This window comes from Dermacentor variabilis, chromosome 2 (genome assembly GCF_050947875.1).
Source record: "Dermacentor variabilis isolate Ectoservices chromosome 2, ASM5094787v1, whole genome shotgun sequence".
NCBI classification, from domain to species: Eukaryota; Metazoa; Arthropoda; class Arachnida; order Ixodida; family Ixodidae; genus Dermacentor; species Dermacentor variabilis.
The window spans coordinates 41,323,172-41,350,852 of record NC_134569.1 but is presented as its reverse complement, the minus strand read 5'-3'; the positions used below and the strand labels follow the sequence as shown (position 1 = coordinate 41,350,852).

The 27,681-nt window shown below is 45.9% G+C and overlaps 1 protein-coding gene across 3 annotated transcripts in view; it reads left to right on the top strand.

Annotated features, from left to right (window-relative positions):
* Positions 1-27,681, top strand: part of LOC142571690 (uncharacterized) — a 145,932-nt gene that overhangs the window by 72,725 nt on the left and 45,526 nt on the right. For all 3 annotated transcript variants that reach the window (XM_075680224.1, XM_075680223.1, XM_075680225.1), the window contains 3 exons: positions 9,741-9,828; positions 18,551-18,634; positions 26,861-27,006. In XM_075680224.1, coding sequence (XP_075536339.1) covers positions 9,741-9,828; positions 18,551-18,634; positions 26,861-27,006 — 318 coding nt within the window. The remainder of the gene's footprint in view (positions 1-9,740; positions 9,829-18,550; positions 18,635-26,860; positions 27,007-27,681) is intronic.

Sequence of the window (27,681 nt, the reverse complement as noted above, 5' to 3'; positions counted from 1 at the left end):
TGGCATTGAGTATGCTCACCATTTTTCCTGCACAAACGCACGTCTGTTCACAAGCATCATTCCTCAAGATCAGCTTCCAAAGGTGTGACGGCATAATAGCAGAAGGCACTCTCTTTTAAAGAAAAACTGTAAGTTTTGAAGAAAGTGGATGAGGAGCCGAAAAAAATGCGCGCGGACCTCGCCAAGGAGTTAGGCCTAGCGCCGTCTACTCTATAAACTCTTGTTAGTCAGCGCGACCAAATCATGCTTAGTGTGCAGTGCTTTTGCATCAACAAAAAGGAGGCTAAAACTTCCCATCATGTCAAGTTAGAAGAATTTCTTCTGACGTGGTTTAAAGAAGTGGCAGCAGCTGGCGTCAGCATTGACGGAAAAGTAATACATGAAAAAGCCATGGACGTAGCAATTTCACTCGACATAGAAGGTTTTCAGGCCTCCGGAAGTTGATTGCACAGGTTTAAAGCCAGGCATGGCCTTGCGTACAAGACCGTCTGCGGCGAAGCTAAGAAGGTCGACGCCTCCGCTGTTGAGGGTTGGATGGAAGCAACACTGCCAGCGTTAATATAGGGCTATGAAGCTCAATGCATTTTCATTGTGGACGAGGCGGGACTTTTTTAGAACCAGCAGCCCGAGAAGAGTGTATTTTAAAGTTGAAGCGTGCCAGGGTGGGCAGAAAAGCAAGCAGTGCGTGACTTCTGTTCTGCTGCAGTGCCGACGGATCGGAGAAGATGCAGCTGACAGTCATGGACAAATCACAGAGACTGCGATGCTTCAAGGTAGCCTGGCGGTTACCTTGCATATATAAAGCTAACAAAAAAGTGTGGATTATGCGTTTCAATTTTAGGGCAGTGCCCAGCACACACAAAAGAAATGACAATGCAAAGCGTGAAAATTGCATTTTTGCCAGCAAATGCCACCAGTGACTTGCAGCCGCTGGCATTATCAGGGATGTGAAGCATCATTATAAAAGCTTGTTGGTGCAACGTATCCTGGCAAAAACTGACCGCAAGTACGCAAACCTGTAGATCAATCGTCTGGATGCCCTACACTTTATTGCAATGGCTTGGCATCATGTGTTGCCTACGACAATTGCCAACTGCTTCAGCAAGTGGGGCATTTTCAAATCCAGTGTGGCCACCTCTTCACAAGAGCCAAGTTCAGTCCAGATTAAAAAATGGGACCTTCTTAGCATGGACTGTTCTACCAATGACTTCGTGACTGCGGATGACGACCTCGCAACTTGCGGTCTGCGAAGTGTTGCAAACATTGTGTATGGTGTGGACACGCTGCAAGTTGAAGTCTCTAGCAGTGATGACGAAGATAACTAAACAGCTGCAATGATCAGCTGCCAATGGCAGCAGAAACAATGCACGCACTTGACATTCTGCGGCGCGTGTTTGCGTCAGAGACTGTGCGCGAAAACACATCTGCTCAGTCCCTTTCTTTTTTTTCCCCAAAGTTCTTTGGTGGCTGACCTGGCGGTAAAGAAGACGCAGGCAGACATCCGGCACTTCTTTCCATGGAAATAAATCCTGTGTACGTGGACCTCTGGTCTAAAACTTGTTTTTCTCTTGTTTTTTGGGTGATACGAGTTGTGGGGTGATACGAATATATTTGCCGCCTCTTGAGATTCGTATCGCCGAGATTCCACTGTATTGATTTCTTTGGCAAAAAGTACTGCAGTAGTGTAGCCTGCTTCTTATTTGCAGACATGTGCATAACCATTGCGTTCTCAGCATAGTCTAAATGATCCACAACCAATATGCTGGTGCCTTCTATTGTGCTGCAGTAGCAGCGTAGAGGGATCAAAGCAGCTACAGGCTCAGTTGAAGTAGGGAGCGGGGCAAAGTCGGCGCTTGCGGGATCAAGCTCGGCAGCGTCTACATTTGGCCACTACTTCCGCTGCGATCTCCACATTCCGAGTGATGAGCCCCCCCTCTGCACCTAATGATGTCGTCGAACACCAAAGAGAGGAGTGGGGGCAATATGAACCATCATCATCAGCAGCAGCCTGGCTGCACCCACTGCAGGGCAAAGGCCTCTCTCATACTTCTCCAACTACCTCGGTCATGTACATGCAGTTCGGTCAATTGTACATGCAGTTCGGTCAGTTTGCAGGGCCACGTTGTCCCTGCAAATTCCTTAATCTCATCTGCCCACCTAACTTTCTGCCGCCCCCTGCTACGCTTCTCTTCCCTTGGAATCCAGTCCGTAATCCTTAATGACCATTGGTTATCTTTCCACCTCATTACATGTCCTGCCCATGCCCATTTTTTTTCTTGGTTTCAATTAAGATATCAATAACTCACGTTTGTTCCCTCATCCAATCTGCTCTTTTCTTATCCCTTAATGTTACACCCATCATTCTTCTTTCTATAGCTCGTTGCGATAGTCCTCAATTTAAGTAGAAACAATTTCGTAAGCCTCCACGTTTCTGCCCTGTAGGTGAGTACTGGTAAGACACAGCTGTTATAGACTTTTCTTTTGAGGGATAATGGGAACCTCCTGTTCATGATCTGAGAATGCCTGCCAAACGCAGCCCAGCCCATTCTTATTCTTCTGAATATTTCAGTCTCACGATATGGATCCACGGTCATTACCTGTCCTAAGTAGATGTATTCCCTTACCACTTCCAGTGCCGCGCTACCTATTGTAAACTGCTGTTCTCTTCCGTGACTGTTAAACATTACTTTAGTTTTCTGCAGATTAATTTTTAGGCCTACCCTTCTGCTTTGCCTCTACAGGTCAGTGCGCATGCATTGCAATTGGTCCCCTCAGTTACTAAGCAAGGCAATATCATGAGTGAATCGCAAGTTACTAAGGTATTCTCCATTAACTCTTTTCCCCAATTCTTCCCAATCCATGTCTCTGAGTATGTCCTGTAAACACACTGTGAATAGCATTGGAGAGATCGTATCTGCCTGCGTGACGCCTTTCTTTAATGGGATTTTGTTGTTGTCTTTATGGCGGACTACGATGGCTGTGGAGCCGCTATAGATATCTTTCAGTATTTTTACATACGGCTCATCTACACCCTGATTCCCTAATGCCTCCATGACTGCTGAGGTTTCGACTGAATCAAACGATTTCTCGTAACCAATGAAAGCTATATATAAGGGTTGGTTATATTCTGCACATTTCTCTATCACCTGATTGATAGTGTGAATATGGTCTGTTGTTGAGTAGCTTTTACAGAATCCTGCCTGGTCCTTTGGTTGACAGAAGTCTAAGGTGTTCCTGATTCTATTTGTGATTACCTTAGTAAATACTTTGTAGGCAACGTACAGTAAGCTGATAGGTCTATAATTTTCAACTCTTTGGCGTCCCCTTTCTTATGGATTAAGATTATGTTGGCGTTCTTCCAAGATTCCAATACGCTCGAGGTCATGAGGCATTGCGTATACAGGGTGGCCAGTTTTTTTAGAACAATCTTGCCCACCATCCTTCAACAAATCTGCTGTTACCTGATCCTCCCCAGCTGCAATATGGACGCCCGCACCCAAAAAGGTGTGGCAGGCGCAGAGCACGACACCGAGGAGCAGTCAGTGCAGTAAATGCAATGCGTCATTGACGTTGTCGAACTAGCCAAGCCACCGCTTGCGTACATCGCTACATTCAAATGGCGCCCTCGGTGCAATTGATGTGTGCAGCTATAATGCGCAGCAGTCGAGAAGCCCATCTATTTTTGAGGGTGTTGCAGGAAAGTTCACTGCCTGTCAACAGAGCACCCGTGGTGTGTTGTGGCGGAGTTCGATATATTCATTTTACATCCTACCCCGTTTGAAATCAAAAATTTTAAATGCATGCGATTTTCCAGGTGATATAGAAAGTGTTTAATATACACAATAATTCGATATATCGAGGTTGGACTGTAATTGAGATCCCTCAAACACACAGCCGACGCACACTCAACATGGGCACAGGTACACAAATCAACTGGCGAAGGCCTCAGGACCCTCCCAAAATGTCTCCAGCAGCATTTGGTAGAGGACAGCACAGGAACATGAAAAAGGCAGATTAGTAGTGCAACGCACGCGTAATGCGGATGTTGTGTGTTCGGTTCCCACTGGCAACACGTTATCTTTTCATCCACTTTCGTTTCCCTTTCTTTATTATTTTCTGCATTTCAATTTCAACCACAGCTAATTTCCCCAATGCTTTCCTTTGCTTCATTGTCTGTGGGCTTCGTATTGTCATAATTAATAAAATCTAGCCCCTCGGTTCCCCCTTTTCCCTCGTTTATCACATTTTGGTCCTATAATGAATGGTCTCGAAAGAACATGTTTTCTGGGAACATGTTAACCAGTAAAAAATAACCATAAGTATAATGGGACGAATAGCACATTTAGCGCCAGCAAACAAGGACAGAAGGGAGACAACACCACAATGTGCTAACTATGCTTTCCAAGTCAGTTTACCAACACGCCCAACAAATGGCAATGCTGTAATGGGTCTTTTTTTTGTGTGTGTTCTCATGTATGAACGTCGGCTCCGGGAAGTTGTACGAAGTGGAACCATGTCAACAGTGTTCTACTGTATTGCTGTAAAAGTTGAACCCACCTATAATTATACCGGTCTTTACAATATATTGGACATAACAATGAGCAACTGACAGTAAGCTTTTGTGTGTGTTCCGTGGTGAAATGAACCGCTTACTACTATGTTCCATGCCGCATTATTGGTTATAACAATTAAGTCTGCCTACTGGGTGTGCAAGCCGAAAGAAAGAGAATGCACTCAATAAACTGTCAAAAATACTCATTTGAATAGTACAACAAAAACAAGAATTTTAATTAAATGTGAGGAGATGCAAGAACAGGCTGCACAGCAATGGCAGCAAAGAAGAATGAAATTTTTGAAGATAGTTTATTTATTTCCATATTATAAAGCACAAGTAAACAAACCCTTGGTGGACCTATAACCAAAGGCTAGTTGTAGGTCCAGTAAACACAGGCAACACCCAGCATAACAGCAAGATAATAGGTAACACAGAGTAAAGTGAATTCAAAACTAGATAGAGAGAGAGAGCAACATGAACTAAGTTCGATGTAACGTGCATGATAACAATGAATGAGAAGAATGCTGTACATAATCATAGCTATTGTGATTAAATAACAAACAATAACTGTTGTTATTTGAATTACATACCAAGCAAGAAGAGAGATACAAGTTATGCTGTGCACAGTAGCCTAAATAATCTATAGTTTGAGCCATTGATGTTCGTATCTTTAATAACATACCATAATACCAAATTCATTATTACTACATTAGCAGACAATACACCAGCATATCTCCTATTGACTACAAAAACTACAATACTAACAAAAAGGTTGGATTACTGGTTCAGTGTATGCGAAATCGATCTGCCTTTTTTATTGTGACATTAACAAGATTATGTTGTATTGTTTGAGAGCATTTTGGAAGTTTGAAGAATTCATGATTTCCACTGGCAGTTCATTCCAAATTTTGATACCTGTAAACTTTAGAAGACCTTCTCCATATACACTTATATGGTACAAGATTAAATTTCCTAATTTCATCGAGTGCACCTAGTCTTCTACCGGCCTCTACTGCACTTCCCTTCTCTTGGTACCCATTGTGTAACCCTAATGGCCCAGCGGTTATCTAACCTGCGCATTACATGACCGAGCCAGCTCCATTTTTTTCTCTTAATATCAATTAGAATATCGGCTATACCCCTTTGCTCTCTGAAACAAGTGGCTCTCTGTCTGTCAAGGTTATGCCTAGCATTCTTCGTTCCATCGCTCTTTGTACGGTCCTTAACTTGTTCTCAATCCTTCTTGTCAGTCTTCCAGTCTTTGCCCCATATGTCAGCACTGATAAGATGCGGTAATTGTACACCTTCCTTTTCAGTGATAATGGTAAGCTTCCAATCAGGAGCTGGCAATGTCCGCCATATGCGATCCATTCTTATTCTGTGAATTTCCTTCTCATGATCAGGGTTCCCTGTGATTAATTGACCTAGGTAAACATACTCCTTCACAGACTCTACAGGTGGACTGTTGATCCTAAACTCTTGTTACTTTGCCTGACTATTTACCATTATCTTTGTCTTCTGCATATTAATCTTCAATCCCACTCTTACGCTCTCTCTGTTAAGATCCTCAATTCATTGTTTTAACTCGTCTGCATTGTTGCTGAATAGAACAATGTCATCGGCAAACCAAAGGTTGCTGAGATATTTGCCATCGATCTTTACTCCTAAGCCTTCCCAATTTAATAGCTTGAATACTTCTTCCAAGCACACAGGAAATAGCATTGGAGAGATTGTGTCTCCTTGTCTGACCCCTTTCTTTATAGGTATCTTCCTGCTTTTTTTGTGTAGAATTAAGGTAGCCGTAGAGCCTCTGTAGATATTTTTCAAGGTATTTATGTAAGCGTTCTATCCTCGAATGAGTAAATTCAAGGTGCAAAAGACAAGGACTGAAGAAGGACACAAATGACAGGACCGGCACCGGTCCTGTCGTTTGTGTCCTTCTTCAGTCCTTGTCTTTTGCGCCTTGCCTTTACTCATTCAAGCATGAACCAACTAGCCCAAGCAAGAGTTTTACTTGTTCTATACTCCTTGATTTTGTAATGCCGCTATGACTGTTGGTACAGTAAAACCTTGTTAAACCGTACCCGCTTAAACAGTAGTTTCGTTTTAAACGTAGTCTAGTCAAATCCCCGAATCAGCGGCCATTGAACATAATGTGTTTGGTATCCGCATAAACCGTACCAGCTTATGCAGTGCTTTAAATGACTTGCTATAAAAGCAAAATACATAAGGCGTATAACCCAGATGTCAGAGGACTCACGAGCTTGAGTTTAGCCGTACCAGCGAGATGCTAACCTGTAGCTAACATAGTTACATGATCGCTCGTTGCATTTATTAAAAATCACCCGATGGTACATTTAGGAGCTGGTCTGTTTGAGTAGGACATTGCTTGGCTTTAGGTTTAATGTTGTAGTGTCTGCAATTTTGAAGCGAGACTGGAATACCACATATTTTGCTTTCTTTGTGTGAATTGTCAACTGTTTCCTAAGAACCAGTCTAAGATTCTCCTTGACTTTGTGTTTGCCTTTTGACTTAGTTCATCGACATTATCCGCTGTTACAATAACACGTGTTGTTGATAAACATGAGTACTTCTGCAGAGTCAGTTATTTGCTGAGGGTCATTTATATATTAAAAAGAAGGGGACCTAGGTTGGAACCCTCTGGAAGGCCAGTTCAAATATTTTGTTTAGAGGATGTAATACAGTAGAACCTCATTGATATGTTCCCATCATGTACGTCTTTCCGGCGCCAACATTCATAATCGAGAACACAAAATATGACCCAGAAGAGTTGCACTTATTTTTGACCAGTTCATATGTTCCCGGAAAACACAATTTTTACGCACCAGCGTTCAGTACATCACCAGACTGTAATCTTATAAGTTTTCCGGCCCCCTAGATCCCTTGTAAACAAGAAAATGCACGAGGCGCGTTCGATTGAGAGCAGTATATAGCTGCCCGCTACGGCAGCTTTACCATGATACTCGCCCACCCATCTCGCATGAAAACTCCGGCGTGCACTCAGTTTCTTATCTTGGTACCAGTTATCACAGCTATCACCACCAATTATATTGTGATAAGCATCTTCGCCTATCTGTTTCACAGCACATGGGGCTGTCGGAAGAGTAGCGCAAGCTTTTAGCAGGCGATAACCGAAATTCGCAGCCATTCCCTGCTGCAGACTGCAATTGTATTCGTATTCCAGCTGCTAGATCCCATCTGAACAAGAAAAGGCACGAGGTACGTGCAGTCAGGAACAGTATATAGCCACCTGTATCACGTCAAAATGACGGCGTTCACAGTTTCTTATTGCGGTACCAGCAAATCTCCGCCCGAGTCGTCGCATGCTGTGTTCACAGCTATCGCCGCCAAACCTATTGTGATAAGCACCTTCACCTATCTTTTTACAGTACATGATATGTAGTGCCATTGGTAGCATACTGCACATGTTAATAGGTGATAATCCAAACATGCCGCCATTCCCTGCTGCAGCGCAGGTTTCCCATCGCCCCCTTTAAACACCACGCAATAAGAAAACAACACGTGTCTCACGCCGCCGTAGCATCACCAGCCTGACGCTTGTTGGCGTCTCGTGCTGCAGCGATCTGCGCGGCGCTTCGCATTACATAGATGTCAACAATAGTTGAGTCTGTCAAGTTTTTTTTTAATACTTTGGATCATGTTTTTCCAGTTAGTATGTTGTTCCTTGTGTTTTTTTTTCCGACACGTATGAACAAGGTTCTACTGTATTATTAATTCTCACTACCTGAGAATAATCTTTCATGTAACTTGAAAGGAAATCAAATATTTTTCTGTGAAACCCGTAATGGTTGAGACGATGAGCAAAACGAGAACAAGGTGAAAGCAGGAGCCAACGTTTCGACAAGTGGACTTGTCTTCTGCTCGTTTCACCTTGTTCTCGTTTTGCTCATCGTCTTGAATTTCCAGCTGCCACCTTCCCCGTGTTTTCCCATAATGGTTAAGTTTTTCTAATAAAATTAAACGATCCACAGTGTCAGATGCTTTCTTTATTTTTAAATCAAGGAAGACGATATCAACTACCTTACTGAGTTGCGATGGCCTGTTTATCATCTGCGATAAAGTCATAAACTGCAGTAGCTGTTAAGAACTGAGGTCTGAAACCTTGCTATTGATGACAAAGCACATTGTATTTATCTAGAAATGTTTTTATCCGTGTTGATATAATTTTCTTGAAAATATTTTTAATACTTAGAATAGATATTTGCCTGTAATTTCAAAGGGCAGGCAGATCACTTTCCATGTAAATAGAAATTACTTAAGCAATTACAACACAGGTTACAGGCACCAGAAAGAATGCATTGTGGAAGCTTGGGCAAGTGGGTAACGGTTCGTTTTTATGGTGTTCACAAGGTACATGGGCACCGTAGAAAGGAGCCAGAATTATGCTTTTTCAAACATATAATTGATGGAATTGCAAGATACAGTACTTGACAATTGTACTGTCTACAGGAAAACAAGGTTTATACAGTCGCCAACCAATAATTTGGACTGGATGGGGACTGCCAAAATGTCCAAATTATCGGGAGTCTGATGTACCAGATTCACCAGAAAATAAATGACTTTATTCCATAAGTGTGCAATAACAGTGTGCCATATTCTGAGATTGTCAAAATGAGGATACCTTCAATTTTGCTTATCTAGTGCAAGACGCATCAGCTTCTATAAGCAACGCCATTCTTGGCACAGTGCCATGTACGTAATCTGTTGTGTAACTAGTGAGGTGCTTTCCAAGTATGCTAGACATAAAGTTGATATTTTCATATCTGAAGTTCCTGTGGAGGGTCCTCGCATAGTCCACATTCTGTAAACTTGAAAAAGAAAACCTTATTGATGAAATAAAAGCGCTTAGGGTAATCAGTTACGCAGCTGTGCACTTTCCATGATTCTGAAGATGCAAGAAATATGTTAAAACTAAATTTTCAATGGACAGGATTGATTGGCACCTGAAGGAGATACACATTGCTGACAGCATCATCGCTATGTTATCTACAAACTGTGCTTGTGTGCTTGCAATGCTGGAACCTGGTGAAGGGGCTCTTTAAGAAACCAAGGGCACATATGACTATTACAGATATTTCAGTTGTCCTTTTTTTGTACCTTTGTAAATAAAATGTTTTGTTTCCTTTGGTGCTTTGTTTGCTAGGTCATGGCCCATGTCTTGGCATGCTCCTGGAACACACTCGAACAAATACATTTTATGGGAACTCCTTCAGTCCGCTTCATTGTGCAGCGTGAGTACCACATCTGTGGCATTGACAAAGTATGCGCACATGCATGTGTGTGTTTGCGTGCATATGTATCTGTGTGTGCGATTAAGCCTACAATTAGTATCATGTCAGCCTGGCCTTCTGTCCTTATTTTACTGCCTGGCAATGCTGTAGGCTTGCATATTGGTTTACAAAGGTATGGTCTATTTGCACCAAGCCCCTTTTCCAGAAACTATGCTAAGTTCTTATATGTTCAAAATGGTCATCAGTTAATCATAGCATAATGTAGTAGAGGATGGCGATTGCATGTTTTGAATCCTCCTCACAGCAATCATTGTCCTCACAGCAATGCTTCTAACCTGCACAACGTTATCTCTCGGCAAGCTCATTGCCTGCACATAGTAAGCAATTTTGACATGACTTGTGCTTCTGCAACACTTTCCACTTGCACTGGGATTGCATTTTTCATGTTCCCACTTCATTTCTGAGCCATAGGAACTCAGCAGTTGAAATTGGTTCATCTCCTAAAACACAATATTTCTTTTATTGGCTTAAAGTGGTTTCATTTGATTGAAATTATGTTTTCAGACATAAACTGGCTGGGTCTGCCAGTGTTTTATCTTGTTCCTGTGTGGTAATTATTTATATTCTGGGCTGCTGTGCTTACATCGAAGTGATTACACACAGCATTCTGGACTGTTGTAAATTTTGCTGTGAAATTTGAACACACGGCTTACGTGAAGTTCTGTTGTAATATGCTGATTACTTGAGGACTGATATCTGCATTCCTGTAAAACAGTGGAAGTAAATGTTGTCATGTATGGACTGCTGCTGTGTTGCAAGGACCATTTGGTGATGCCAACAACCTCATGACAAGGACACCTTACAATGTCCACTGCGAAGCTGTGTGAAAGTGGTATTTTTGGTGATCACTTCCTCCCCAAAATGCTGCATCTTTCATCATTCACATTTCTTAGGAGCCCTTCATAACTTTTTATGAGTTATATGACATAAGTTGAGTATTAAAGGGCACTTCCTCACAAGCCTTTATCAGGAAACATTTAAAATTTTTCAATGCACATTGTGTGAGCAGTCATCAGCAGTCAAAAGTTGTTCTTCTTTCTACACCTCATTGTTCCTGCAGCAATCAAAGCTGAGCCACTGTTTCAATGCAGAATGATGCCTGCCATGCACCACTCACCTTAGCATACTGAGCTTAGGTGTTGGCCTTACTTCCAGTCGGGCAGTGCTACAGCTGATTTCAGAGCCCGTAGAATTATTGCGGTAGTATCTTCCTCTGCTACTAGATGGCACCACCACCTTGTTGATTCCTGATAAAAAAATTACGCTGGATTTATGAGAGGTGCCACAGGGGAGGGCTTCTAGCCACCTAGGATCCTTTAACATGCACCTAAATCTAAGTATATAATCATTTTTGCATTGTGCATTCATCAAAATGTGTGCGCTGCGACCTGGTATCAAACTCGCAACCTCGTGCTCAGCAGCCAAATGCTTGTGGTTCGAAGCCAGGTCAAGGTGTTTGAGAACACCGAGTTGTAGAGGAGGAAAAATTTTCAAATGAATATGACTCATGCACAAAGTGTGAAAATGGAACAGAAACCATAGAGCATTTTCTGTTAATTTGTCTCAACATCGATCCAGCAATAAACATGGACATAGGTTGCTTGAGAAGTTGGGTTTTAAGGGCAGCGGAGGAGATGTAGGTGGCTCTGAGGGGGAGACAAGAGATGGCTAGAAGATTTATGGTGCAAAGGAAAGCAAAACATGTGACGAAGTGATATTCCTATTTTGAAAAAAATAAACACCAGAAAAAGCATATGTAATAAGCTCAGTGGCGTGTGCCGTCACCACATTTAAAAGGAAATGCCCATATCATCGTCACAAAAAGAATTTTGTCATTTCCGGTGGGGACATTGCTTAGTCTTGATTTATAAAATATGGTCAATCTGCATCATAAGAATAAGTTTGCCACAATAAGTGCAGTAGTTGGCATGGACTTCAGGAATGGGAAGGAAAGAGCAGGTGGTCATTTGTGCTGCATCGTAGGCCTTGCACTGCATGTGCATGAACAAAATTTGACGCGGATGTTCATGGTGGCTTTGCCTAACAAGCAACAACATTTGCTTCCTGTGTTCAAAAAAGTCTTGCAAGGCCCTTTTAATGTTTCTCAGATCGGAGTATACTGCACAGCATGCTGAAGTGCTGTGCGTTAACTTCTAATGGCCAGTGCCATTACCGGTGCTTCTGCTGCTGCCATTGTGTGCCGCTGTGTTGTTCTTGTATGTGCTGTAAAACGTGCAAGGAAGCTGATTTGCTGATACGTTGTCTTGTCTTCTTTCCCGCTTTCTCTGTATCCCCTTCTCAATTCCCTTGCACACCAACCCCACCCTTTGCTGTGCTTTCTTAACCATTCCTACGGCTTGATGCGGCTTGGCGCGGGGGCCACAGTTGCAATCCGTAAGTAGCCCTGATGCTGCTGCCCCCGCTTTTTGCTTCTGCATGCTGCTGCCTTCTTTATTATTATTTTTTTTCATGGCCTAATGTGAACTAGTTCATTTGGCTTGTATCTGTGTTGTCAAATTACAGGCTATGTCGGGAGGTCATATCTGCTTGTACGTGTGATAACCTATGTATCTCCCTTCATTCACAGTGCTCAACATTTGTCTGTTAGAACAGCATAAGTAGTTTTCTCTTACAGCACGCACTAGTATGAGAATTTTTCTATTCTTTCAAGCACGCTGCTATCAATTCTTACAAGACTTAAAAATTCAATTTGTGTCATCTTGCTTCCCCCGATCTTGTCAGTTATTGTTAGGCTGTTGCATGTTTTCATATGTTTGATACATACTTGTATAGTAAGTGGGAAGTCTTTACCTTATTGGGCTTGAATAAGTTCGACTCCAAGTGTGGCAAACCTGCAATATGAAAAGGAACGCTACAAAGCTGCACTAGCCCATTTGTTTACTTTTAAGTCAGATGAATGTTAAATAGATGTTAAAGGAACCTATGCAGTTGAAGTAATCCTGGAGTCCCTGTCAACAGCTTCTGTCAAAGCCCAGGCATAGCTTTGAAACATTAGAGTAGTCTTGGTAATCAGTTGAGCATCTTCTCCTGCCTAGCACACTATTTTATAGCAGTGTGCCCGGTCATGTGGACTTATAAGAGGCACTGTAATATAGGGCTCAATATTAATCTTACCTGCCTCGAGTTTACTGACATGCACTTGAACAGAAGTTCACAAAACATTCTCGCATTCAGCATGTGAGGTATTTAACAAAATATTCACTGGGTTCCATTCTAGGTCCCCTTTTTTTTATGTGTAAATGACCTACAGCAAATAACTGACTCTGCAGAAATAGTCATGTTCACCAACAAACTTCTATTGAGCTTGTGCTCAACAGTGAAATAACACTGTTGCTGAGCTACTGTACCAAGTATATAAAATCAAACCTTACTGCAAGCAGCCACACTTGAGCCGCACAATAAATGGTCAGTGCTATGTCATGTTTTCTGTTGTGTCATACTCTTCCACCTGTTACAAAGCACATACAGCACAGCTGGAACCAAGCACATCTTTCTCAGTTCTCTCCCATTTTGTATGTGCGCATGTGTGTCTTTTTCAGATGTCTGCTTGATGTGTTGTTTGTAGTGTTCTACGGCTTTTCTTCCTCCCTGATTGATGGTTTTCCTATTACACAGCATTTTCATGCAAGTATCTTTATGATACATTGCCATGTTTCTTTTCCTCTTTTGTGTGCTTGCTGGTTTGAACTGTAGTACTGAAATTATTATTGGACAAACTTGGCCATTCCCTGTTGTAGAGTACTTCAGCTCAGAAGTGTGTAAACTTGTGTTATAGAACATTGTTTTTGATGTGTTGGGTGGCTGGTATATTCTTGGAAAATGGGAGGCATCTGCATGATGGCTGCATGAACGACGGGCTGTTCTTGATTGTCAGAGTCCTGCCTGTTATGCAATTTGAAGTCTGTTGGAATCCTTCACTCTCTTCGAAGCTAACTTGAACTGCTTAGTATTGATGACTTGTTGAGGTACACTGCCCAAGACATGCAGAATTTTTCAAGTAGCTTCAGATTGGCATATTTTATATTTCGAATTATCGATATAGCATCGAACTGTCTTGCGATCTACTTTGAGTTCGATATATCTAGGATCTACTGTATTTGGTTATTTACACCCCCACCCATTGAGAATGTTGTTGTATGACATTTTATCACTTAACTATCACTGACCAATACATGGTATTATAGTAGCATTACATTGTCAGCACAATACAGTAGTAGCTATCAGGTACAATTAGTGCCACGTGCTCTCATAATTAGGCCCTTATACATGCTCATCTGTCAATACTGTATATCATATATTTACTCTCATAATGAACTCTTACTTTTTTCCTGAAAATCTTTCCACAAAGTTGGGGAGTGCATTCATTATTCAAGGTAAACTTTAGAGCAGCTTTTTTTTTTTTTCCCTGGCCCCCTCTAAAGAGTAGGAGACACACTGTTAGATTCGGCATCTGATAAGGTGCCTGACTTGCCATACCGGCAGCCAGATCTGAGGCATTTTGCTATGCTGTAGCTCTGTATCAGAAGCACCAGATGGGACGTGTGGCATCTGCTGGCGTTCGATCTGGTGCTACAGCATGGCAAAATGCCTCAGATCTGGCTGCTGTTTCAGCTGGTCAGACGCTGTATCAGACGCCAAATTGAACGATGTGTCTCCTACTTCATGGAGCAAGTTCAGGGTATGATCATTATATGAGGAAAAGAAAGAACTCTTCTCGATTGGAAAATGTGGGGTGCATTCACTGAGTGTTTTCATTATGCAAAGAAATACGGTAATCTTGAGGCATTCTGGCAGCATAATACAGGCATATTTTCATGAAAGACGTTTAACATTTTTTACATGTCTGCTCAAATGTAAAGAGCCTTAAGGTCTGAGAGTTCATCTTCAATAAAATGGTGAGGTTATGTGTGTTCTGTGGTCTTGCTTTGGCAAAACCTTGTGTCAAACATTTCCACAAGTTGCAGCTTCTGTGTTCAAAACCTGTACAACTCAGGCCATGCCTTTTCTGTAAGGGAACTACAGATAGCATCAGAGCAAGGCCTTTGGACAACTGCATGCAGGCAGTAAATGTATGGCAGTAGAAAATGGCAAATAAGTTACCATGACCACTCTACAACGAATGCTGCAACAAATTATGAGCAGATTACCCAATAAATCAAAGAAGTCCAAAGCTCAATCAGGAAACACATAACAGCCAGCAATGTAAGAGACAAGGTAGAGCGTATCTACCGCAGAGCAGGTCTAGCAGCCCTGTCAAATGATTCGAACACCTCAGACACTTATGCAAATTCTCCCCATACTAACATGGGAAGTACAGTACATGCCAGGCAGAACACGACATATGGCAGTGGAACTGCTACGGATATCGCAGTAAGCAAGGCCCGCTCAAATAATACATAAACACACACATAACGCCGCCTGCCATAATTGCACTCCAGGAGACCGGAAGAAAATGCGTCCTGCAAGGAAATGAGGTTTACAAGGGCCCAACAGAGGGATAGGTGGCTACCCTAGTCGACAAGACTGCAACAGCCATCGGGCACAATGTTATTCCGAACGCTAATGTAGATCATGTTGTAGTAGAAATTGGAACAAAGAAAGCAAAATGCAAGGCTAAGAGTAGCATTTTTGTGGTCAATCTGTACTGCCGCCCAAGGCAAAAAGGCCACAATTCGTCTAGCTCTTCCAAGGAGCATTCAAGCTGTCCAAAAGCAACCCTTTAATCATAATAGGAAGCCTCAATGCCCGTGACACAAGCTGGGGCTATTCGCACACAGATGCAAGAAGTAAAATGATCATACAGGCAGTAGAGGACCTGTACTTTGAACTGCTCACAGACCCAGCCACGCCTATGCAAATCGACAACAGTGTAAATAAGGACAGAAGCCCTGACCTAACATTTATTAAAGGAGGGGACAACATCACCTCGCTAAATCTACGAGAGCCTAGGAAGCGACCACTGCATACTGCACACGAAAGTAGCTGCAGGAGTCACAAGAAGACAAATTGGACAAGCCAAGATGACCAACTGAACTGCTTTTCGAGCAGAAAGTGAGGAACAACTTGGCAGCATAACCACCCTCAAAGAATGGTGTCAAATCCTCACAGAGGCTTCGAAACCATTGCATAAAACACATAGAATAGATAGCAGACATATCAGAGGTACACAGACAAAGTCTATGCCTCTGGCAACTAGGCAATAAGGTCCAGGTTGAGAATCTCAGACCGATATCACTGACATCTGGCCTTGGTAAGCCATATGGATGCATCCTAACCCAGACTCCAAAACTACATGGAAGAGAGTGATTTGTACCCATACACTATGTTTGGTTTACGGGCAAAACTCTCTACACAAGATGTGCTCCTCCAACTTAAGGAAGAAGTCCTCAAGAACTCAAAACCCGAGGGGAACGCACTGTCATGGCCCTAGACATCAAGGGGGCTTTTGACAATGTCAGCCATGAAGCCATCCTCACTGAACTAGACAACCTGAACTGAGGCAAACGCATCCACAGCTATGTAAAAGCATTCCTCTCAGACAGAACAGCTACAATAGGCATAAACGATGCCTGCACAAATATTTTCCAAGTGCCCAATAAGGGCACACCCCTGGGATCAGTAATCTCACTGTTGCTCTTTAACATAGCCATGATCGAACTTGCCAAAAAAATTAGAGAACATTCCAGACATCAGACATGCAACAACGCTAATGACATTACCATTTGGATCACCGAGGGCTCCCTCCCTGGGAGTATAGGAAGTAAAACTACAAGAAGATGCCAACTGCGTCGTACAGTATACTAAAGAAAGAGGCCTGCGACGCTCAGCGGAGAAATCCGAGGTGCTCAGTATGGAGACAAAAATTAAATAGGATGGTACACACGGACAGAAGTCTCCGCCTCAACGTGTACCTCAAGGGCCAGGAGATACCCGAGAAGAACATCAGAGTGCTGGCGATGTGGCTCCAATCTAACCAATAAAGCAACCACACCCAGACGCTTCTCAAAAATACAACTCTACAACTTCCCAGAATTAAGAGAATCGCCATTCATCGGGCAGGACTGCGGGAACAGGACACATTGAAACTAGTCATCAGCAGAGTCATGTATAGTCTACTAACCAATGGCTTAATGTCCATGAAGAGAAACAAGCAAAAGTAATCATTCTGAATGCATACAAGATGGCACTGAAACTACCAATCAGTATGCCTACACAGAAACTCCTCGCCTTGAGTGTGCACAATACGTTCCAAGAACATTGGGAAGCTCAGCTCCAGGCACAAAAAGAAAGATTCCTGCAAAAACCAACAGGCCGAGCGCTCCTCAAACGCCCTGGCTATACTGAACAAATTAAGAGAATGGCAACAACAGCTATCATACCAGAGGAAATTCACAGGCAGCTCAGAGTGAACCCAGTACTGAAGAACACAGACCCGAACTTGCAAGAAGGCCAGCGGGCAGCACGTGCAGATTACATCCAACGCACATACTCCACCAAAAATGATGTAGTGTGCGTAGACTCAGCCACCCAAGATGCTAAACAAGGACGCAGAGTAGCCACGGTCATCAACACAAACCATCATGAAATCGCAAGCGGCTCAACAAGCCAAAGCACCGTAACTCGAGCTGAGGAGCTAGCTGTTGCTGTAGCAGCAGCGGAGGGCTTCAGAACAGGCAAATCTCTGACAATTTTAACGGATTCTCAAGATGCCTGCTGGCATTTTCCGAACGATAGAATAAGCCACCGCGCACTCTGTGTACTCCTCGAGACGACAGGCGGCATAACGCACCACACAACACATCCACAGCTGATCCAACACAATATACTGTGGGCGCCAGGACATGCAGGAATAGCGGGAAAAGAAGAGGCGGACAAGGTAACTCGAGGGTTTGCAATCCGATCACCCGAAAAATCCACACTCGAAAGTCTACTGTCTGTTTCAAATGAATGCTTGGCTTTATTGGTACACTACAGGGGAACCAGGATACGATATCCTCCTCCATGTATATTACTCACGGGGGCAGAGGCCACTGATTGGAGGCAGCTCCAGACAGGAACTTTCCCCTACTTAAACCTACTGAGTAAAATACCCCACCAGATATGCAGCTAAATGCCCGGGGTGCGGTCAAAAGCCCACCTTGTATCACACCACATGGGAATGCCAACTTATAACAGCAGTACCCAAACTGATAAATCCAAGTGCAGAGCAATGGGAGGCTCTGCTGGCTAGCGACCACTGTGAGGACCAAATTGGTCTTGTGCAGCGAGCATGCAGGGCAGCTGAGGCCGTGGGAGCCCTGGACGAAGGGCCCTACCCATGCTAAACCTACTCAAGAGCGTCCAAGAAAACCCTGAGGGTCAATAATAAAAGATCTTGCACAGGCCAATAAATGTTTTTGATGATGATGATGATGGCAATGCCAGCAGTGTTATGAGGAAAGCCTTTGCAGCGGAGATCGCTTTTCTTTTTTTTAATTAGCAGAGAAATATATTCTGTTGTGGCCAGAATGGTCCCGTTTGAAGGTTAGATTTCACTCCATTGCTCACTATAGCTATTTGTACAAGTGTGTCATAGATCTAAGAACTGTTAACAGTCACTCATGAACTTTGTGTTTTTCTTTTCCTGTCTTCTCATTAACAGATTCCATGGAAGTGAGTTTTGTATAGAATTGTTGCTCAATCATTTTGGGAAGAAGTTAGTGCAATTACGGGACAAAAAGCAAAGGTAAGCAGCATTTCTGTATTTGCTCTGCTCACCACTTTTCTTTTTCGTTTTTTTTTTTTTTAGTAGTTCCTCACTATCTGTATAAATATCTCCACACGGTTCTGTCATGATCCGCCCGGGTTCGTAAACAAGGGAGGGCTCGAGACACCCTCCGTTAGACGGACGCTCCGGAGCGTGGTGGTGATGAACGATGACTGACCCCGAGCAGCTGTGCTCGCCGGTGTTTATTGGTGCGGTGACCAACGTTGCCCGACTGAGCCTGGTGGGCCAACGAAAATTATGCCCGAGGGGGCGTCACATGCTTGCTACAACCCGTTACCCCTAGTTTGTTTGTCGCCAACAAACAACTTCTAAGTTCAATGTACAAGGCTTTGCCTCCATCCTAGCTGGGTCGATGGTGCCTGCTACCCAGGCGAGTAACGGTCCGGTTGCCTCCGCCGTCGAGTACTCCGCTTAGGCACCGGCGTTGACGGGTCGGGTGTGGCAATGCCGGGTGCTGTTTGAGACAGCCTTGCTCCATCCGGAGGACCTGCAGTGGTTGGCCTTGTGAGTGGTGATGGGCTTGATACCGGCCCAACGGGCGCTGCACCACTGGCAAAGCTAGCCGCCTCCGAGGTGGGCGGTGCTCCGCTGGAAGCAACTGGTGCTGCTGCTAGTCCTCCTGGTGGGCTGGAACTCGGAAGTGGCAGTCGAGGGTGCTGGCCAGGTCCCGAGGCGAGGCCTGACATGGTTGACATGTCTGTGCCACATGGCCCCATCTGACATGCGGACGAACAATGACGAGGCGCTGGCAGGAGACACCACCTGTCCGGTGGACCAGGGTGGGCCAGGACGAAAGTTCCTGGCAAAAACTGGAGCTCCCAACTCCAGAAAAGGCCTGGAATGGCACCCTCGGTCAGCAGCCAGCTTCTGCTTCAGCTGCTTCAAGAACACTGTGGATCGGAGGTCCAGATGCAAGACATCCAAGGGTGTCTTGACCATCCGACCCAGCAGGAGCTCACAGAGGGCACAGCCAGTGACATTGTGGGGGGCGGTCCGATACTGGAACAGTATTCGGGCAATCTGCGTCCGGAAATCCCCAGTCTGGCTCTTCTTGAGCTTGTCCTTGATGGTTTGCACCACGCGCTCGGCTGCACCATTTGAAGCAGGGCGGTACGGCGGAACCATCATCCAGCAGATTCCGCTCTTCGTCAGCCAGGCCAGGTACTCTACTGGCAAAAGCAGGACCATTGTCAGACACGTTGAAGTCCGGCAACCCCTGGGCGGCGAAGACCTGTCGTAGCGCTGCAATGGTCGTGCCTGCTGATTGTGGTGACAGGTAGAACCTCCACCCACTTCGAAAAGGCGTCCACCACCACGAGAAAGTAATGGCCCTTGAAAGGTCCCCCAAAATCCACATGTAGGCGGGACCAGGGTCTCTGTGGGAACGGCCGGGAGGTGATTTCCACATGACGTTAGGCCTGCTGATGCTCCTGGCAGATTTGGCAGCTCTGCACCATGTGAGCAATGTCCTGGTCCAGACCAGGGGACCAGGCCACCATCTTGGTCTTTTCCACACCAGGATGACCTGCGTGTGGCAACTGCAGGACCCTGGACTGGAGACTGTCGGATCACTACCCTGGAACCCCACAGTAGGCAGCCCTGCTGCAAGCTCAGCTCAGCGGCCTAGTGGCTATAGGGCTGCTGAACCAATTCCTCCCCACGAGACACCGCCTTGACCACCTGAGGCAGGACTGGGCCCCGGCTGGTCACTTGCGATACCACAAATTTGGAGAGCACCCCCGGCTACGCATGCTTCAGCATGAACACTTCAGCTGGTTCTGGAACAGCATCAGGCACCTCTGGCAGGGGCAGGCGGCTCAGGGCATCAGCAGGTCCCAGGTCCTTTCCCGGACGGTAAGCCAGCTGGTAACTGTAAGCTGCCAGCCTCAAGGCCCAGCATACCACTCGAGGTGATGCTTGCACGGGAACTGCCTTGTCAGGCCCCAGCAGCCCCAACAGCGACTTGTGGTCCGTGACCGCCTCGAACTTCCGGCCCCACAGATACCGGTGGAAGCATTCGACACCGAACATGAGGGTCAAGCCTTCCTTGTCCGGCTGGCTGTAGCGTCGCTGTGCAGCATGAAGCCGACGAGAAGCAAACGACACAGGGCGTTACTGGCCATCCTCGTCCCGGTGCGCCAGGACGGCTACCACGCCATACAGCGATGCATCTGCGGTAAGGACGACCGGCTTGGCAGGATCGAAGTGCACCAGCACTGCAGCCTTTGATGATTAGCTCCTTGCTGCGCTGGAAGGCCCAGTCTTGCTCCTTCTTCCAGACCCATTGCTGACCATCTCGAAGCAGAAGATAAAGCGGCTGTAGATGTTCCGACAGGTTCGGCAGAAAACTCCTGTAGAAGTTGATAAGGCCGAGGTAGCTCTGAAGCTCCTTCGTGTTCTGAGGCTTAGGCGCCTTGCGCACAGCAACAACTTTGCAGGGAGCCGGGGCTAGGCCAGCCTGGGAAATTACATGTCCCAGCTTGAGCTTAAGACCGGCGTCCTGCAGTCGTGCCAGGGCCAGGGTGTCTACCAACCGGGAATTCTCAGGGATTTTTAGTAGTCGGGAAATACTCAGGGAAAACTCGGGGAATTCGTGCCTCTATCAGGGAAAATTAGCTGTAATTTTATTGAAAGGGTCGAAAGTCGCGGCAATGCTGGCTCAAGTAACATGCATCGTAACGAATCGTCTTTGACGCCCTCTCGTTGGCTGGAGGAGTTGCCAGTGTAGAGTCAACGACCGACTTTCCGGATTCTCAATAATTTGGACGGCTTCGCGGCACCACCACGTACCCCGTAGAGTCAATGTATCAGAACGTCTGAAATTTCGGACGCAAGAACTCTTTACTGTCCGATTTTCCGGACATTCTGCATGACCACAGGTCCAAAACGGCATTAATCAAAGCCACCACCGCTGCCATTTTGATTACCTCGCCGCCTCGAACCGGCGCAATCGCACGCAGATCCGCTAGCAGCCGTAGCGACCACTGTGGCAATGCTACGCCTAGCTGCTTCGGCGTTCGCCATTAAGCTTCTTGCCATTCGGTGCCGTGTTTCTTCATTTCTTCGCTGTCAGCAATAATTTTGGCTTCGAAGCTTGGAAAACACGGCACATTCTATTGGCCTCGAGCTCCACCACTGGAAAAGCTGGCGCCACCGTCGGCGTGACGTGCTAGGAGGGATCACGTGGACATAGCGGCCGCGTCTGCTGCTTCGGGAACGCCGAAGCGAGCTCGTACGCTGCGGTCCTCATTTAGTGACGAAATTTTCCCGCTTCGAGTGTCTCCTTTACAACGCTTGAAAGCACTACAATAGGTAGTGGCTGCCTTTGAAGGCTCGCAACGTAATAGGCTACCGCTCGGTGCCGCAGGGCCGGACGCACGTAACGGAGGCCGGTGTCAGCCTTATTCACACGTCCGCAGGACAAGAAGCTGCGTGAAGCTTGGTTCGCGAAACATAAAACCCGCAAACAGTCGTCGGCTACAACTCGTGTATGCAGCAAGCACAGACGCGAGGAAGATTTCCACTATGGCGCCCGGTCTGCGATGTTCTGAAAACGCGCACTCAGACGCTCGCCCGAGCCCGCTGCCCGACTAATGTCATGACGGTGTGATCTATGAATTTGTCGATGCTATAGATACTGGCAAGTTCAGTGGAGTGAAAAGGCAGCGGTAAGAAGCACATTTAAAAAAAGCATGGCATATGGTCATGTTTGTGTCATGAATTAATGCACTGGATTACAAAAAAGGAGCAGTGGGAAATTGCATGTTGAGAGCACCGATAAACGTACAGTGCGACGCAACTCAAGAAATAATATTGAAAGGTCAAAGAATTTACAAGAAAAAAAGATTCAATCGTCGCGACAGCACATCACAGAATTCTCTACAATGAAATTATTTTTGAACAGCTCTGATAGCGCCCACGCAACAATGGTTGCTTGTATACTGTCAAATGCTCATATTCTGCGGCCTAACGCTCATGGCATGGTGCGAAAACACGCGCGCGGAGAAAGCGAAACAGTGCGCGGACAAGCATGCAGACGCGCAGTCGGTCGCTGCGAATCTGCGCGATCGCTGCATTGAGGCTTCGTTCTATTATGCTCCATTTAGTTATACAAACACTATAAGAACATATTTCAAATAGTTTGCTCTCAGCGTTTACCTACCTTTCACGCAAGAAGCCGGTTCGGGAGGCCCCATCGCGGCTACCGCGCTCAGTGGCGTTCACGTATTTGGTAAAGAGATAGCGTCTGTAAACGATTGTGTGCTTTCAGTTTGCCCAAGATTATTATTTGGACAGTAAAAAACTTCTCTCGTTTCGAAAGTACTTACAGAAATGTCCGGGAGAGCTCGCGCGTGGTGTTTTCAGTGAGCGCTGACAGCAAAACCTATGAGGAGCGCGCCGCGTGATCTCTCATACTACGCCAGCGAGGCGCTTCCGATAGATGGCGACTCCGTAACTCCTCGCCGCCAATAATGCTGGTTCCTAAAAGTTAGTTTCGCCTCAGTACAGTTGTGTGACGCGGTGAAGCATTAGCAGAAGTATTGCGGTGAAGCTTAAGCGTAGGAAGGGGCAGTTGTCACGGGACACAGTATGTATTCCTTAATTTTACACGCGTGCACCCCCCCCTCTCCTGTCACAATAGGAGCACCGCTATGCCTGATAAGTGTACTGACAGGCATTCAGAGCTTTTCCAGACGTGCCTGTGTCAATTTGAGCCCTTAAGAGCAGTAAAAGACGCATTTATTTTTTCGGACTGCCTGATTTTTCGGAAGTTTTCGCGGCTCCTAGGGGGTCCGAAAAATTGGACGTTGACTGTGAACTGACCAAGAGTATGCTTCAAATGGTCCGTAGTGCGAACGCGTGACAAAAGGAGCACAAGGACAGAAAGGACCAACACATTGATGAATGGACGGGGAATGAAGTATGCGAGCGCTTCTTTGAAGGAGCCTGAGCTCAAAAAACACTCTTGGCTGATGCCGAGATGCAGGTGTCCCTCATACAAACCAAAATAAACTCTTTAAAGCAGTGAAACACAACACTGAGGCGTCGTGCGCAGGCTGAGAGTATGTCAGGACAGCTGAGGTTGACTTACGAGATGTTGAGAAAGACTCTCAATTGTGGCAAAATTCGGGCCTCATACCACTGAGCTTGCAATCATTTGGTATAAATAGCTCATATTTGAAAATATTTGCTTCTGTATGCATCTCCTTTTTTTTGTATTTGAGAATGTCTGACTCAATTTGCAATTTCTTTCGAAGACATTTTATTTGCTGTGCATCTTACTAAACTCTCCCTTCTATTATTTTTTGAATAAGATAAACACTACTCCTTAGTATTCAAATTGGATTAAGTAGGTTCTTTTAAAAAAAATTTTTTGATATGCTTACTAAAGAGTGACAGCATCGGGCGATATGGTTCCAGCCCGTCTTGACATAAAACATAGTTCTGCATCACTCAGGGAATTTCGCAAGGGCACTCAGAGAAAACCTGGAAAACTCGGGGAATTTGGAAATGTCAACTTGGTAGACATCCTGCAGGACGTTGTGCAGGTTCTACAGGTGGTCCCTGTCGTCGCTGCATGTAACCAGGATGTCATCCAAATACACTGCCACGTGCCTCATGCCCCTGAAGAGGTTGTCCATCTCCCTCTGAAATATGGCCGGGGCTGAGGCCACGCCAAACGGTAAGCGCGTGTACTGGAAGAGCCCCAAAGTTGTTGATATTGTGACATACTTCCGGGAGGCATCCTGGAGCACCAGCTGCTGGTAAGCATCTCTGAGGTCGAGCTTGGTGACCTTCAGTCCACCGGCCAACGTTGACCAGAGATCTTCAATCCAGGCCAACGGGAACTTCTCGAAGGTAGCAACGGGGTTAATGGTAACCTTGAAATCCCCGCAGATCCTGACACTGCCATCTCACTTGAGGACTGGTACGATGGGAGCGGCTCATCCAGACATCTTGACGGGCACCAGGATACCCTCTCGCTGTAACCGTTGCAGCTCCTGGGTGACCCCATACTTCAGGTCAAATGGCAGTGGGCGAGGCTTGAAAAAACGTGGCCGGGCTCCCTCAGGTAAATAGATGCCAGCCGTCGTGCCGGTGAATGTGCCCACCCCTGGCTGGAACAGGGACTTTAACTTGGTCAGGAGCCTGGCGACGTCTTTCACCACGTGCAGGCTGGCTTCTTGGTACTCTGGCAGATGAACGCCCAGTGCATGAATCCAGTTTCAGCCCAGCAGCGTCGGCGATGACCCCTTGGTTAAGTAGAGGGGAAAGGTTGCCTCCCTGTCGCCAAAGCGAACGCTGACCTGTGCCTGACCCTGGACCTGAGAGAGCTGCCCGGAGTAGCTGCGCAGCATCACGCCCAAAGCCTTGATGGACACGCCGGGAAAAGTATGCTTGAAGAGTTTCCTGGACATTACTGACACGCTGGCCCCCTGTGTCCAGCTCCATGGAAATGGGGTGCCAGCAGATTTCGATGGTCAGCATGTATGGCGGCACAGATGACTGTACAAAGCCTGTGTGCCACGTCGAAAATCGGCGGGTCCTCGGCCACGACGTGGGGCCTGGCCACGGAAGAACTTGAGCCGCACGCCCCCGCCGCTTACCCTTGCGATGGCTATCCTGGCCGCGGGCTTGAGTTGTACCTGGCCTTGAACCAGGCAGCTGCTGCTGTTTGCTGTTCGTCCACCCCCTTTGGCATGCCCATGCCGGGTGCCCAGTTTTCCCGCACGTGAAGCATTGTGCTTGAGAGAACTGGCACTGTGAGGGGGAGTGGGCGCCACCACAGAGACCGCAGATACTGCCCTTTGTCACCAACCTGTTGACCGCTGCTTCCGCCGACGGTGAGCCAGTCGTCTGGGCAATCTCGCCGGCGTCCTTGGCAGCAGCTTCCATTGCCAGCGCTGCCTTCACGGCTTCGTGCAGCGAGGGGTCGGGAAGCTGCAGGAGTCGCGTCTGCATGGCGAGGTTGTTGGTGCTGCAGATGAAACGGTCCTGGAGCAGCCAGTCCAGCTTGTTCCCGAAAATGCAGACACTCACTAACCCTCATAGCACAGCAACGAACTGCCCGAGGGTCTCTCCTTCCCGGCAGCTCCGGTTGTTGAAGTGGAAACGCTCCATTAATGTGGACGGTGCTGGGTTGAAATGCGAGCACAGTATGGCGAGCAGTTCACCCAGCGTCATAACATGCTGCGTGGCTGCAGCAACGGGGGGCGGTGTTTCGCCGCTCGCGGTGGCATGGGACGATCCGTGGGTACTCGTCGCCAGTGTCACGATCCGCCTGGGTTCATGAACAAGGGAGGGCTCGAGGCACCCTCCATTAGATGGACACTCCGCAGTGTGGTGGTGATGAACAGTGACTGACCCCGGGCAGCTGTGCTCGCCGGTGTTTATTTGTACGGTGAGCAATGTTGCCTGACTGAGCCTGGCGGGCCAATGAAGATTATGCCCGAGGGGGCGTCACATGCTTTGTACTATTTGTACTATTTGTACTATTGAGTGCAGGCCTCATCGAGCCTTACCACTGCTGTGTCAAACGAAAAGTTAGCAGCACTGCCATAAGTTGATTTCTCAAACATAATCTTATTGCTCTATTGGTGATTGTATGTAGATATGTTGTTATGCATTTTTTTTCTGTATTACAATGTTCACTGTGTTTATAGTTGTAGGGTGTATATTACTCATGTATATTGCTGTTTCTGTTGTCAAAACTAGTTCTGTAACGGAAGGCTATAGCACGGGATACCAGCGGAACTGACAAAGACAAAGGAGTCAAACAAAGTACACAGACAAAGTGTCTGTGTAGTTTGTGTGCCTCCTTTGTCTCTGTCGGTTCCCATGCTGTAGTCTTCCTCTATGTTACGTAACACTGTGTTTTTGCCTTTTTTGTATATATGTCCACTTAATTTCTAACAGTAGGTCCCCTATCAGCCATGTGCAATGGCACCTCCTTCTGAATAAATACCCTATGCTTGTATTTATTTACAAGTAAATCAAGAAAGATTGATTTCCTCCTGTAAGATTTCTACATGTTCATGCAGGAAATAAAATAATGAAGGTAATGAAAGCTTGTCTAAGTCAGCCATGCACATTTTTCGTTTATTTATTTGTTTTAAAAAAATGCTTGTTGCCTTGTCAATTCTTGCTCATCATCAGTCCCTCTCTCTGTAATGATGTTTCCAGGACTGCACTCCATGCGGCTGCATGCGACGACAGCGTATTGTGCCTGCAGACCCTGGTCAAGGAAGGTGCTGACATCAATGCCGCTGACTGTAGGGGTCAAACGCCACTCATGATGGCTGCTGCCCATGGGAGCTGCAAGTCCATAGGTGGCTGCACTTTCCCTACCTTAAGTTGCAGTGCAGAGCAGAAGGCGTTAGGGAAAGAAGCTTGCCTTGGTGTAATCATGGTCAAACGGTCAGAAAATAGTGTTAGCTTGTCCGTAAATGTGCTGCATTTAGTAAAGTGCCAAGTTGCTTCATACATGGGTAGCCATTGCAGTGCTGGTAGTGACATCTTTTGTAAAACACTGTGTTATGAAAAATTCTTGTGTTAAATAGGTGTCCTCATTGAAGGCAAGTAATAATTGATGGCATGTTGACAATCATGTCAATGTATAGTATGGTAGGTCACTGCAATAATAGCTATGTGTATTCTCCAGTTAAACTGTGCACCATAAGATGGCACCATCAACACGGCCATTCACATAAACGCCTCTGGTATCCCAGTATTTCATAAAGAGTAATATGCACACGTAAAGTATTCTGTAATGGGTAATACATATATGGAAAAACTAACAGTATATACTATCACACAATAAGGAAGCATGGCAGAAGGGCAGTGAGGCAGGCTAGTAGTAGGCAGGCTACCAGGCTAGTATATGCACATGTTGGAACAAAGAAACAGCACCAGCAAATATGACATGAAAAGACATGCTACTGATTCTCCCCCTATATGCACGGAATGCAAAACACTTGAGTAGGGTGGAGAGGAGAGTAGGACAC